Raw genomic sequence first — 14,814 nt, forward strand, 5'->3', positions numbered from 1 at the left:
AGTGTAAAATGCAAAGGGTATTGGGTGACTCCAAAGGTCCTTGGACCACACTTTGAGAACTGTTGCTCTAACCTGTCTCAGGCTTCTACTTAGTGCAAGAGAACTAGGTCTGAAAGAAGGAAAACTGCCTGGGGTGGAGCTGACTTCAAACAAACAAAACATCCCATTCACCATAAGACTCCAAAGATTTTTAACAGCTTATGAAGTAAATAAGAAGTTTTATTAATTGAATGGTTATATACTTAAAGCTCAAACTTCTTTCCTTTATTATATGTTCCTGCCTGGCTGGCTCAGTCAGTAGAGCATATGACTCTTGATCTCAGGGTTGTAAGTTCAAAGCCCCACATTGGATATAGAGATTACTTAAAAATGAAATATTTTTTTTTTAATTTAAGTTCAAGTTAGTTAACATACAATGTAGTCTTGGGTTCAGAAGTAGAACCCGGTGATTCATCTCTTACATGATGCCCAGTGCTAACCCCAAAAAGTGCCCTCCCTAATGCCCATCACCCATTTAACCCATCTCCCCACCCACCTCCCCTCCAGCAACCCTGTTTGTTCTCTGTATTTAAGAGTCTCTTATGGTTTGCCTCCCTCTCTGTTTTTATCTTACATTTCCTTCCCTTCTTCTATGTTCATCTGTTGTGTTTATCAAATTCCACATGAGTGAAATCATATGATATGTCTTTCTCTGACTGACTTATTCAGCTTAGCATAATACCCTCTAGTTCCATCCATGTTGTTGCAAATGGCAAGGTTTCATTCTTTTTCATCACTGAGTAGGATACCATTTGTATATACATACCACATCTTTGGTGAGGATGCGGGGAAAGGGGAACCCTACTGCACTGTTGGTGGGAATGCAAACTGATGTAGCCACTCTGGAAAACAGCACGGAGGTTTCTTAAAAAATTAAAAATAGAACTACCCTATGACCCAGCAATTTCACTACTAGGTATTTATCCAAAGGATACAAAAATGCTGGTTCGAAGGGGCACATGCACTTCAATGTTCATAGCAGCACTACTGAAAAAATAAAATCTTTAGGGGCATCTGGGTGGCTCAGTAGGTTAAGCATCCAGCTCTTGATCTCAGCTCACAGTTCGTGAGTTTGAGCCCCATATCAGACTGACAGTGAAGAGCCTGATTGGGATTCTCTGTCTCCCTCTCTCTCTCTGCCTCTCTCTCTCTCTCTCTCTCTCTCTCTCTCTCTCTCTCACACACACACACACACACACACACACACACAAAATAAATAAACATTTAAAAAAGAAAATTTTTAAATAAAATATTTTTTAAAAAGAAAATATAAAATTTTTAGAATAAAACATGAAAAATTATTGGGATTCCATACACCAAATCTTCATTTAAGAATTTTATATAGGGGCCCCTGGCTGGCTCAGTTGGTAGAGCCTGCAACTCTTGAGCCTGGGGTTGTGAGTTCAAGCCCCCCACTGGGTGTAGAGTTTACTTAAAAAAATTTTTTAATCTTAAAAAAAAAAGAACTGTATATAATTTTTCAAGTCTCATTATCTTCATCTGATTCTACATTCTGAATTTTCCTACAGAAGATGAAAAGGTGGAGTTGGCTGTGTTGATGGAAGCAGCCAGTGCCTTTACAGGTGAGTGAGAACTTGTAGAAGACATCACAAAGTTGAGATCTTGATGCCTTGTAGAGAAGTACCTTTTTAAAGCAGTACTTTGCCCCCTCCATCCATCATTAGTAAGTTGGCTTTGTTCTTTTACTTATTTATTGATGATTTTCATCTTATTGCCAATAACTTAGATTATTAGAGATTTAGGAAAAGTGTGGCCACTCTCAAAAAGAAGTATTAACTTGTTCGATATTTTGACCAGTGTTTATGTCTCCGGTGTTTAAAGAATCAAAATCCAGGTGAACCCAGTAAATCTCAAGGTGAAGTTTTTGCATCAGGAAATATGGTCACTAAGAACAGTCAGCCCCATAGTCCAAGTCATGAAGCACTATCAGAGCTATTACCAGTAGGACTATGCACATTCTATATACCATCACACTGCCCCCATGTTACTCAATGCTATATTCACCCCCACACAGAAGAGAAGAGTTGTCTTCTCGTTTTGAGTAAAGAAACTTTTCAGGTGTTGAATTTTACCATAACTCTAGTGACTGGAGTCAGCTTGTGTGTTTCAACTTCATCCTGCAGTTGGAAATAATGCTGCACTAGATTATGTTCGCCATAATTCAGAATAATTCGATTTCTTAATGTTTTCACCTGAAACGATTCCCATCTATTCAAAGGAGAAAAGGTGGAAGCCAATGACTTAAAAAATGTACTGGGAAACATGGGAATTGAGATCACTGAAACAGAGCAGTTGATGCTGTCAAAAACTCTGCCAGTCTCTGGTGAGTATATAACATGCCACCGTGGTGCTCAGGGAAATGTGGCACTGTGGGCTTCTGGGGGAGAACTGTCTGATGCCCTAAGAAACCCCCTAAGGAACATGCAGTCCAGACAGAAACCCCATTCTCATCTGTGTTTTAGTTTGGAAATGATTAATTTTTAAGTGAAAAATTTACAAGTCAATGGGCCCCTGCTAAATAGTTTTTTAACCTTTTATATTTTATTTATTTATTTTGAGAGAGAGAGAGAGTGAGAAGGGGCAGAGAGAGAGAGAGAGAGAGAGAATCCCAGGCAGGTTCCATGGTGTCAGCACAGAGCCTGATGCAGGGCTCAATCCCAGGAACCGTGAGCCAAAATCAAAAGTTGGACGCTCAACTGACTGAGCCACACGGGCGCCCCACCCCCCGACTAAATATTTTAAGTGCCACACAGCTGACTTCTCTGTAGCTCCCCTGAATGTGCCTCCCCAACACCCCATAATCCAGCAACTAAAAGATAAACACCTGAGAGCAGGGTGCCTCCAGAACCATGTGCTGGGACTGTCAGTATTCAAATCCGATTGGTCAGTCGTCCAATTAGTCCCTCAAAAACCACCTCTTGGGCACCTGCATATGCTCACCACTAGAGACCCTAGAGGCCAGCCTGTGCCCCGCCTGTGTCTCCTGCCCAGTCTCATGGACATCCACGTAGACCTTCTTCCCACATACACACTCCCATCACCACTTGTCCCCTAAGCAAGAGCAAGCCTACACATCACCGAGGGGGCTGGTACCCCTTGATGGCAGAAGCAGCACCATGGGCAGCAAGTGCCCGATGCCCATCTGTATTCTCCCCACATACACCTAAGGCTGTGGCCACTTCCCGTGTCTAGCATTCCCCTAGATTGCTCTCAAGGAGCCAATTATGAGAATTGGGACATTGGCTCTGAGACAGCAGGACAAAGACGCAGAGAGAAGATGGGCTGTCATGGAGATAACTGCATATACATGCCAGGCATTGTGGAGTCTGTCAACACTGGAGACACTCCTGCCACAGGAAGGGGCCCTTTGGGACAGACAGCACCTGTGGAGATGGGTGGGGCTGGCAGATGTCCCGTGTTCTCCAACCCTGTTGAATTTCCTCTCCATTTATGGAAACTGTTTAGAGAACATTTATTTAAATATTGTTTTATACCACCGTTTGGATTGATAATTATTTTTAATAAAATCCCTTTATAGGCCTATCATTCAGGCTAAACATAGACTTAGAGGAATACCTTATGGGCCTAGGGCACGAGCAAGGAAAAGGGAGAAAGGCAGAGCATCAAAGTGCAGTTCAAGAAAAAAAAAGAAGAAGAAGAGGCAACTATATGGGTGTATTTTTAGCCTGTATCAGCTACTGCCATAGGTTCCAGTGATGGAATAGACTGACCACATTGAGGGCATTCCTTTTATTCTTCTTTGAGGGCGAGATAAATAAATTGCTAGATGAATCATATCAAATGTCTTATAAAATTATAGAATTCCTTATCCTTTTTCTTTTGACTTAAACTTTACCCTGACTCACAGGAGATGGAAAGGTGTACAAGAAAAGATTACTGAATAGTGTGAAACTTCTCAAAGGTAAGAATCATGAGAACGGCAGCTAAAATCTATTAGGCTTTGCATTTGCTTTCTTTTCTTTTTTTAAAGTTTATTTATTTATTTTGAGAAAGAGGGAGAGTGGGAGCTGGAGAGGGGCAGAGAGAAAAGGAGAGAGAGAATCCCAAGCAGGCTCCACACTATCAACAAAGAGCTTGCCACGGGGCTCAGTTCCACAGACCATGAGATCATGACCTGAGCCGAGATCAAGAGTCGGATGCTTAACCAACTGAGCCACCAGGCACCCCTGCCTTTTTAAATTTCTGATTAGAACCATGCTATTCCATTATTCCACTGGTTTAATGACACTGAACTTATGCTCATAACCTACCACTCTTCTTTAGGTATAACTACCTCAAGTTATTCTTAATAATATGCAGCAAGTTTGACATTCTGATTTCATTTACGCTGATTATCACAATTCATCAGGCTTATCTAATTCTTCATCCATGATTATTTCTTTTTAAAAATTTTTTAGGGGTGCCTGGGTGGCTCAGTCAGTTGAGCGTCTGACTTTGGCTCAGGTCACGATCTCGCAGTCCATGAGTTCGAGCCCCACGTCAGGCTCTGTGCTGCCAGCTCAGAGCCTGGATTCTGCTTCTGATTCTGTGTCTCCCTCTCTCTCTGACCCTCCCCCACTCAGGCTCTGTCTCTCTCTGCCTCAGAAATAAATAAACATTAAAAAAAATTAAAAAAAATTTTTTTTAATGTTTATTCACTTTTGAGGGACAAAGAGAGACAGAGCCTGAGTGGGGGGCAGAGAGAGAGGGAGACACAGAATCCGAAGCAGGCTCCAGGCTCTGAGCTATCAGCACAGAGCCCAACATGGGGCTTGAACTCACAAACCGTGAGATCGTGACTTGAGCCCAAGTCGGACGCTCAACCGACTGAGCCACACAGGCACCTCCATGATTATTTCAATGAAAAGTTACAACACAGTGCTGAGGGAGCATTTTCTCTTCTCACCTCCAACACTGACTATCTGGGTTCATTTAAATGGCCAGTGTTTCACTCTCCACCGAGGGTGGATACACATTCAAAGCTAGCATCTTCCACTTCTTGGACTTACTTCTATTATTTACATCCTCTTCTTTCCCAAGGAAAGAAAGTCAGTATCAGTAACCTGGACCCCCTTATAAAGAACATGGGAATTCAGCTTGAGAAAGAGGACCATCAGGACTTACTGAAACACCTGCCGACTGATAGTAAGTATTTCAGATAATACCACTGTACTTCGGAGCAAATCTTAGAGCTTCTATATGAGGGCTTCTGAAGGCAAACCTGTTTTTTAATCTCTTTGAAAAAATTATGAAAGATTTCAAACATCTATCAAAGCAGAAAACACGGTAACAAATGCCTGTGTATCCGCTGGCTAGAGCTAACAGACGTTACCATTTTTCCTTATTTCTTTCATACATCTTCCTTCCTTTCCATGTATGTCTTTTTTAAATAAGACAGTTTCATTAACGACTGAATAAGACCAATTTAGCTGGGTAAAAATGCCATGAAGGCAAAAATAGTAGAATTCATTAGAAAGAGTTGGCTAAGGGGTAAGCGCCAGGCTAAAAGGTCCTGAATTAGAGGGCTCTTGGATTCCAACATAGAGCCAGTGGCTTCCCATTAAAAGCCTGATGAAAAACAACTTGTAAGAGAGCCAGACAGCACATCTTTCAGCACAACCAGCACATGCCACACCAAAATAAACAAATTATTCTTCTTCCCTACTTCAGGGTTCCTATTCTCCACTAATGATTGGCAGGTGTGGCTAAGGCCACTGTCACCAGCAAACATCTTTGCTGCCCCTACCTGTAGTTGGCCTTAATGAAGAAAACAGTTTGAGCCCACCTTGTAGTTTAAAATTTCCGGGGCACCTGAGTGGCTTAGTCGGTTAAGCGTCCGACTCTTGATTTTAGCTCAGGTCATGATCTCACAGTGCAGAGTCTGCTTGGGATTCTCTCTCTTTCCCCCTCTCGCTCCCCTTCCCCTGCATGCTCTATGAATGAATGAATGAATGAATGAATGAATCCCTCTCCCTGAGTAATTATCCATTATTTTGTCTGGAGCCTCTTCTTATCATGAAAAATATCACTATAAATCATTTAATTGTGACATTGTCCCCATATATTAGCTAGGGGCCCTTAAAATGTTTCCTACCAGAAAAGGGATTGTTACCAATGAGTATTTTGAGGCCATTCAAAAAGAAAAAAAAAAAGGAAAGAATAATTTTTTCTAATCCAACATTATGACTACTATACCACTGGAATTCATTCTTAGCTAGCACAAAACTAGATGCAAAACACTGAACTAGAGAGTGAACAATTTATACCTGGTAGGACAAAGAAAATTAAGGCATGATCTCTGCTCTCAAACAGCTCACTGTCCTGAGGGGTGGAGGTGGGGACTGTAAGCAAAATTTCGAGAGTGGGAAGATAGCATTCTGTCAGGGTTTAACAGTCAGCTGCTCATGTAAATAAATGACATCTAGGCCTCAAATTCCATCTTGTCTATTGAAATATGCTTCCTTATTGGGTCTGAAGGAAGGGAGAGTCCTGTTAGAAGGGGTTACAGTTGATCCTTGAACAACAGGGGTTTGTGTGGATCCACTTATGTGCACATTTTTTTTAAATTCTGTCACTGCAGTACAGCACTGTAAATGTCTTTTCCTTATGATTTCTTTAGTAACATTTTCTTTTCTCTAGCTTTCTTTATTGTAAGGATACAGTAAATACACAGAACATACAAAATATGCGTTAATTGATATTTTATGTTATCGATAAGGCTTGTGGTCAACGATAGGCTGTTAGTAATTTTTGAGGAGTGAGAAGTTACACATGGATTTTCAACTTTGTAAGGGGCTCAGCACCCCTACCCCCCATGTTGTTCAAGAATCAACTGTATTATTAAACCTGCTTAATCTCTGGGTTAAGGGTCATTGGATAATTTTTACCAAGTAGTATTAATCAGAGGATGTTCACTTTAACATTTTGACCTTTCTCTTTGTTCTTGCTTATTTTGACTTTAAAAAGTTACTGAGGAAAATTATGAGAAACAGGTGAATTTGAACCTTTTATATTACGACTTAAATTTTTCATATCGTTTTTCTAAGTCTAAGATTTGGTCTCTGCCTGAATTGCCTCTTCTTACAGAGAATAAAATGGTTGATTTGAATGTGGTGATGGACGACGCAAAAGCTTTTATAGGTAAGAAGTAGTGGTAAAAAGGGAATTCGTTATTAACTAAGACCTTAATGATTTACAGGAAAAAAAAAGATGCTTTTAAAACAGTAGTTTTCTCTTCAGGCTATTACTGACATGCGAAGTTGACCCGCCCCCATCCTACAAATTTAATGGTTAAATGTTTGCTTTATAATCTTACTGTTTGATTTGGGATTTTTCCTGGATAGACCTACATTATATGGAGTTTGGACCAAGAATGTTTTCCACTTCACCATTGTTTAAACCACCAAAATATAGGTGAACGCTCTTCAGTCTCAAGGTGAAGCTTTTATAGGACAGCCAGGAAATATGTGTCAAAAGACCCCATAATTCAGGAAACATAATGGCATTTGACTTATATCTGGGATTATATCTACTTTTCTTTTGCTTGAATTGAAAGTATAAATTCTATTTCTGAACATAATCCATTTGCCCACATGTACTCTAAACCTACATAGATTAACAAGTTTCATTGCCAATTTGCTCTTCTAATTAAACTTATGCCAAATATGCAATCTTCTCTATAATTTGAAATCATTTGCCCATTCCTAACATTCTTATGCATGAACGGGGCGCCTGGGTGGCTCAGTCAGTTGAGCATCCGACTTCAGCTCAGGTCACTATCTCACAGTTCATGAGTTCGAGCCCCGCATCAGGCTCTTTGCTGATGGCTCAGAGCCTGGATCCTGCTTCGGATTCTGTGTCTCCCTCTCTCTCTGCCCCTCCCCCACTTGTGCTCTGTCTCTCTCTGTCTCTCAAAAATAAATGTAAAAAAATTTTTTAAAATTAAAAAAAAAATCTTATGCATGAACAATTCTCATCTTTCCAAAGGAGAGAAGGTTAATGTGGGTAATCTGAACAATGTGCTGAGGCAAATGGGACTAGTACTGACTGATGAGGAGAATAAGGAGCTGTTGAAAACTCTGCCCATTCATGGTGAGCATTTAGCACATCTCTGAACATTTGTGGTGAGCATTTAGCACATCTCTGAAACTTGGATTTATGGGCTTGTGTATGAAAAGTGCTGAAATCATATATGCCTATGTCTAGTAAAACCCCATCTAGAAAACATGGTGTTACAAAAGAAGAAATCCTGTTCTTGTCACTTACATTTTAATATTGAAAATTGGCAACATCTTTCACTAGTCTCCATCATCAAGGCTACATTATCCTGTCACCCTGGGATCACTGCTTCACCTAAATCCTGACCAAGGAAATGAGGAAAATCAGAGGAGTAAGAGTAAGAAGGAAAATGGGAGAAATAGGGAGATAAAGACTGTTTTTAATTCAACCAATAGGTAGATTTACATCAGTGAGAGCTTTATCTTTGGTTTCATTCTTACTTGAGGGCAAAATAAAATAAAATCCTCAACAAATCTGAAGCATCTTCCCCCCTGAGATTATGGATGTTGGATTGTCTTTGTGCTCTATTTGTTAATCTTCCCTTCATTTAACCTATATTCTTAATCGTGTCTTGTCTTACAGCTGATGGAAGAGTATATAAGAAGAGATTGCTAAAAGGTGTGAAAGCACTCAATGGTAAGTGAGAATCATGGTGAAAGCACAAATAAAAATAAATTCCTCGTGCTTAGCATTTGCCTTTAAATGTTCCAACCTTGCTTCTTGCCAATTTTTTGATCCATTGTTTTAGACTCATAACTTCCCATTTTTTCTTGGGTGCATTGACATTTCAGGATAGAAATTCTAACACTGTATTCCGGCTAGAACTGTACAGACTGGTTGCTATTTTCAACCATGAGTGGACTCACTTATTCCCCTCTGTTCACCTCTCATGGGAAACTGAAGCAGAGTCCACTGGACGGGTGTTAAGGAAAATATCCTATCTCTACCCTTTATACTATTCTGTTATAAGCAATAATTTTTTAAGTTTTTAATCAGAAATTATTTTCAAAACATCAAATACTACAAGAAAACTATCCAATTCTACCACTTAGAACACTGAGGAAAGAATTGTAAGCTAAGGGGTAGCTGGGTAGCTTAGGCAGTTAAGCATCTGACTCTTGATCTCGGCTTAGGTCGTGATCTCACAGTTCCAGTTGGTGAGATCAAGCCCCGTATCGGGCTCTGTGCTGACAGCATGGAGCCTGCTTGAGATTCTCTCTCTCCCTCTTTCTTTTTGCCCCTCCCTTGCTTGTGCCTCTCTCAGAATAAATAAACATTTTTAAAAATTCTGCAAAGAATTGCTAAGTCAAGTCATGGGGATATAATGTGCAGCATGGTGACTATAGTTACAATACCATATTGCATCTTTGAAAATTGCTAAGAGATAGGGGCTTCTGTGTGGCTCTGTCAGTTAAGTGTCTGACTTCGGCTCAGGTCATGATCTCACAGTCCGTGAGTTCCAGCCCCATGTCGGGCTCTGTGCTGACAGCTCAGAGCCTGGAGCCTGCTTTGGATTCTATGTCTCCCTCTCTCTCTGCCCCTCCCCTGCTCATGTTCTGTCTCTGTCTCAAAAATAAATAAAAACATTTAAAATTTTTTTTAAAAAAGAAAATTGCTAAGAGATAGATTTTAAAAGTTCTCACCACAAGAAAAAGAATTCGCAACTTTTCATGGTGATGGATGTTAACAAGACTTATTGTGGTGGTCACGTTGCGATAGATACAAATACTAAATCATTATGTTGTACACCTGAAAGTGATATAATGTGTCAATTATATCCCAATTTTTTGAAAAGCGAGAGTCCTCCTACCTCCATCAATCTCATCTGTCCCCATAAAGGTAAATACTGTTTACTGTCCACCTGGGTCTCAATGGTTATCTTTCTCAATTTTTTCCTACTTTCTTTTTTAATATGAAATTTATTGTCAAATTGGTTTCCATACAACACCCAGTGCTCATCCTAAAAGGTGCCCTCCTCAATACCCATCACCCACCCTCCCCCCCCTCCCTCTCCCCCATCAGCCCTCACTTTGTTCTCAGTTTTTAAGAGTCTCTTATGCTTTGGCTCTCTCCCTCTCTAACCTCTTTTCCTACTTTCAACAGAAATATCTAAATCTAGGGAGATATATATGTTAATGGTTTCTTTGTGCCCTTATGCTTTATCCTCCAGTTGGAATTTATGATGCATGACCATGATTAGCATTTTTCACTCTTAAGCATCAGTATTTATGATCTTATTTCGTGCCCTTCTTTCCTAAGGACCAAGGGTCAAACTCAAAAAAGTGAAATCCCTTGTGGAAGACATGGGAATTAGACTCAATGATGAGGAACTTGAGGAAATATTGACTGATGTGTCAACTGATGGTGAGTATTATGGGTGTCATTATGCCCTTGAAAGAAATATTGAACCCTTCTATCAGAACTACTGAAAGTAGCCTTCCTTTTTCGTATTTAATGAAGTAAATGTAAATAGAAAAACTTCATCCTGACTCATTAGGAAATACTATCTCCAAAAATGCTTTTTAAAAAGCCATGTTGTGGGGTGCCTGGGTGGCTCACTCGATTAAGTGTCCGACTTCAGCTCAGGTCATCATCTCACAGTTCATGGGTTTGAGCCCCACCTCGGGCTCTGTGCTGACAGCTCAGAGCCTGGAGCCTGCTTCGATTCTGTGTCTCCCTCTCTGTCTGCCCCTCACCTGCTCACACTCTGTCTCTCTCTCTCTCTCTCAAAAATAAATAAATATTAAAAAAATTTTTTTTAAAGCTATGTTGCAGGGGCACCTGGGTGGGTCAGTAGGTTGAACATCCGACTCTATTTTTTTTTAATGTTTTATTTATTTTTTTAGAGAGAAAGCATGAGCAGGGGAGGGGCAGAGAGAGAAGAGGACAGAGGATCCGAAACCGCAGCAAGTGCGATGCGGGCCTCAAACTCATGGACCACGAGATTATAACCTGAGCCAAAGTTGGACACTCAACCAACTGAGCCATCCAGGCACCCTGAGCATCCGACTCTTGAAATGGTCTCAGGTCATGATCTCACAGTTCATGGGATCAAGCCCCAAGTTGGGCTCTGTGCTTACAGTACAGAGCCTCCTTGAGATTCTCTCTCTCTGCCCCTCCCCTGGTCACATGTGCGTTCTCCCTCTATCTGTCTCTATCTCTATCTCTCAGTCTCAATAAATAAATAAATTCAAAAATATATATGTTGGGGATACTACTTGTAAAACTTAGCCATGCCTTCAATGCCATACAAGTAAGTCACTGAAAGAAAAGTGAAATTTTATACCTCATTTATAAGGGAACATGTTGGGGACACCTGGGTGGCTCAGTTGGTTAAGCCCCCAACTTCAGCCTAGGTCATGATCTCGCTGTTCTGGAGTTCAAGCCCTGCATTGGGCTCTGTGCTGACAGCTCAGAGCCTGGAGCTTGTTTGAGATTCTGTATGTGTCTCTCTCTCTCTCTGCCCCTCCCCAACTCATGCTCGCTCTCTCTCTCTCTCTCTCTCTCTCTCAAAAATAAATAAACAAATTTTTATTTATATAAAATTTATTTATATATTTATTTATATAAAAAATTTTTTATACGGGAACATTTAAGAGAAAAATTAACAAAGTCAGAAATCAAATGATGAGTTAGCAGAGAATGATTGCAAGACAAAGAGCTAGTACCCCAATGGTAGAAAAAGCCCTCACACATTTATAAAACATACTGAGAGTAGAAAAAGTTAAGTACACAAATAGATAATTCATAAAAGAGCAATATAATTGCCCAGTAACATAAAAGATGTCTGACCTCACCAATAGTCTTGAAAATACAAATTAAAAAAATACAGTATTATTTTCACTCATTGGACAGGCAAAAATTAGCAAGATTGATAATATCCAGTTCTGGCGAGGGTATGAGGAAAGGGACTCACTGAAAGGTAAGAGTTTGCCACTGCTATATATGGTCTTAGAAAAATCATTTAGCAGTATCTATGGCGGGCGGGGGGGATTCCCTTTTCCCCTGGTGAATCTAGCCAATATGCCTCATCTGTAGTGTAGCTGTTCTTTGTGCTGAGGCCTGGTCCCTGTTCTGCCACTAAATTGCTAACAAATGATTTAACCCTACTGAATGTTAGTGTCTTCCCATGTTAAATGGGAAGTTGAACTAAATAATTCTCTAGGGTCACTTCTTTCTCTGAAATCAATATAGATAAAACCTGCAAAGTACTTAATGCAATGTCTAGAAGACTCCGTAAATGTTAGTCATGATGATGGTGGTGATGGTGAAGGTGATGGGGAATATGGAGGAGATGCTGGAGAAGAACAGAAGGAAGAAGAAAAGAAATTCCATGACCTATGAATTAATTTTGCCATCGTGAAAATATAAGCCCTAATGAATAAATATTTGTTTACTAAATATGACCTTTATATAAATAAATAGGTGAGATGAGACCAGAGCATTTGGTAAGAAATAGCACTGGGCTCACGTCTTCGTCCTTCACTACTCCTCTTCTTATTCTTGGCAACTTCCATAACTTCCATGCAGATCAGGGCTTGTGACTTTACTGTGCCATAGACCCCTTTGACAGTCTGATGAATGGATCACTTCTGAGTATAATATTTTTACATGACTAAAATATAATAAGTAAGATTATGAAGAAACTAAATTTATCAAAACATTAAAGATATCAATTATTAGTGCTTAATAACACATTTAACAAGTTCTAGTAGTAGATGTAATAGTTGTTAGAATTTTAAAGTAGTGATGAGTAGGGCGCCTGGGTGGCTCAGTCATTTAAGCATCTGACTCCAGCTCAGGTCATTATCTCATGATTCGTGAGTTCGAATCCCACATGGATGAGCTCAAGCCCTGCTTCAGGTGAACCCCACTTCTCTCTCTCTCTCTCTCTCTCTCTCTCTGCCCCCTCACTCACTTGCAATCTCTCTCTCTCAAAAAAATAAATATAAAAAATGGGTGCCTGGGTGGCTCAGTCGGTTAAGTGTCTGACTTTGGCTCAGGTCACAATCTTGCGGTTCACAGGTTCGAGCCCCACATTGGGCTCTGTGTTGACAGCTCAGAGCCTGGAACCTGCTTCAGATTCTGTGTCTCCCTCTCTCTCTCTCTCTCTCAAAAATAAATAAACATTTAAATAATAATAATAAATTAATTAAATAGTGATGAGCGTAAGTAACTTTTCAATATATTTGCAAGAGCTACCATATAATATCCAAAATGTCAGTGATTTGTATTAATGGCAAAGTCATAGGTTTTACTACTTCCACTGTGGTTTGTTGCCTGCATTAATAATTGAAGAAAATGCTAAATTTAAGTGAGTGGTTAGTGAAAATAAAGATGGGACATTGTGAGAGTTAGAGGCACCAGCCCCCTGTGCAGTCAGAATGTAACTACTAATAGCCTACTGTTGACTAGAAGCCTTACCAATAACATAAGTCAATTAACAAATATTTTACATGTTATATGTATTATATGCCATATTCTTACAATAAAATAAGCTAGAGAAAAGAAAATGTTATTAAGAAAATCATAAGATTGGGGTGCCTGGCTGGCTGAGTCAGTAGAACATGCAACTCTTGATCTCAGGGTCATGAGTTCATGCCCCACGTTGGCTGTGGAGCCTACTTAATTAAAAAAAAAAATCATAAGAAAGAAAAAAATATATTTACAGTACTGTATTTATCAAAAGAGTCTATATATAAGTGCAGTTCAAACCCATGTTGTTCAAGGGTCCACTGTATTTTTTTCCCATTCAAGTTCAAGGACTCCCTGAATTCTATCATTAGAGGGTACATAGGCCCCAGGTTAAGAAATCTTGATTAAATATTATTTAACTCCTGATATAAGTCACCCATCTAAACACCCTGACCTCCTGTTCCTTGACTTCCTTAATTTCAATCATCTTTCACTCCTGTCCCCTTAACTGCTACTCACATGGTGATGACCTACACCTTGCCCTCACCTTATACTTCATCATCCCCCAAAACTCTATTTCACGTACCCACTCTCTGATGATTATCCTTCCAGTTTACTTACCATGCATACATTTCTGCCATAACACAATGGAGGAATGCCTGAAAAACCTCCCGTTCTGTAAAATTTAGATTGCCCACTAGGGGCACCTGGATGGCTCAGTTGCTTATGCGCCTCCAACTACAGTTCAGGTCACGATCTCCCAGTCCATGAGTTCAAGCCCCACATCAGGCTCTGTGCTGGCAGCTCAGAGCCTGGAGCCTTCTTCAGATTCTGTGTCTCATCTCTCTCTGCCCTTACCCCACTCACTCACTCTCTCTCAAAAATAAATAAACATTAAAAAAAATTTTTAATTGCCCACTAAAGTAACTTGAGCTCATAGGGAAAATTGGAGAAGCCCAGTCAAAATATGTAACCAGAAAACTAAGAAAAGCAGTAAGTGATACTGTGTGAGGAAGAGTAGACAGCCCAGGTAAATAGCTGAGTAGCTGGAGACTATTAAAAAGTGCACACCCACACCCACAAGGAAAGAGTTGAAAAGCTGGCTTGCAGTTCTGAAATAACGTAGATGGAAGTAGATTTCTGAGCCAGTGAACCTTATTCCCCTTCCTATATCACAAGCATCTCTTCCTATATTAATTATTTTATGAAAATAGGGCTGAAAAAGCCCCTGCCATAGCCAACCTAGAATTTTTTCTTTTCCTACTGAAGTTCATAATTCCA

At 40.0% G+C, this 14,814-nt stretch overlaps 2 protein-coding genes across 5 annotated transcripts in view; one reads left to right on the forward strand and one right to left on the reverse strand.

Annotated features, from left to right (window-relative positions):
• The window catches only part of CDC27 (cell division cycle 27), an 803,505-nt gene that overhangs the window by 585,686 nt on the left and 203,005 nt on the right, over positions 1 to 14,814 (reverse strand). The gene's annotated exons all lie outside the window — the stretch shown is intronic.
• EFCAB3 (EF-hand calcium binding domain 3) overlaps positions 5,187 to 14,814 on the forward strand; it is a 64,932-nt gene continuing 55,304 nt past the window's right edge. For 2 of the 4 annotated variants that reach the window (XM_049637599.1, XM_049637600.1), the window contains exons 1-5: positions 5,187 to 5,205; positions 7,147 to 7,200; positions 8,047 to 8,151; positions 8,701 to 8,754; positions 10,378 to 10,482. In XM_049637599.1, coding sequence (XP_049493556.1) covers positions 7,155 to 7,200; positions 8,047 to 8,151; positions 8,701 to 8,754; positions 10,378 to 10,482 — 310 coding nt within the window. In that variant the 5' untranslated portion in view covers positions 5,187 to 5,205; positions 7,147 to 7,154. Of the gene's footprint in view, positions 5,206 to 6,925; positions 7,201 to 8,046; positions 8,152 to 8,700; positions 8,755 to 10,377; positions 10,483 to 14,814 lie in introns of those variants that run through there. The other 2 variants (XM_049637601.1, XM_049637602.1) reach the window with 2 other exon arrangements.

Source organism: Panthera uncia, chromosome E1, assembly GCF_023721935.1.
Source record: "Panthera uncia isolate 11264 chromosome E1, Puncia_PCG_1.0, whole genome shotgun sequence".
Classification (NCBI taxonomy): domain Eukaryota; kingdom Metazoa; phylum Chordata; class Mammalia; order Carnivora; family Felidae; genus Panthera; species Panthera uncia.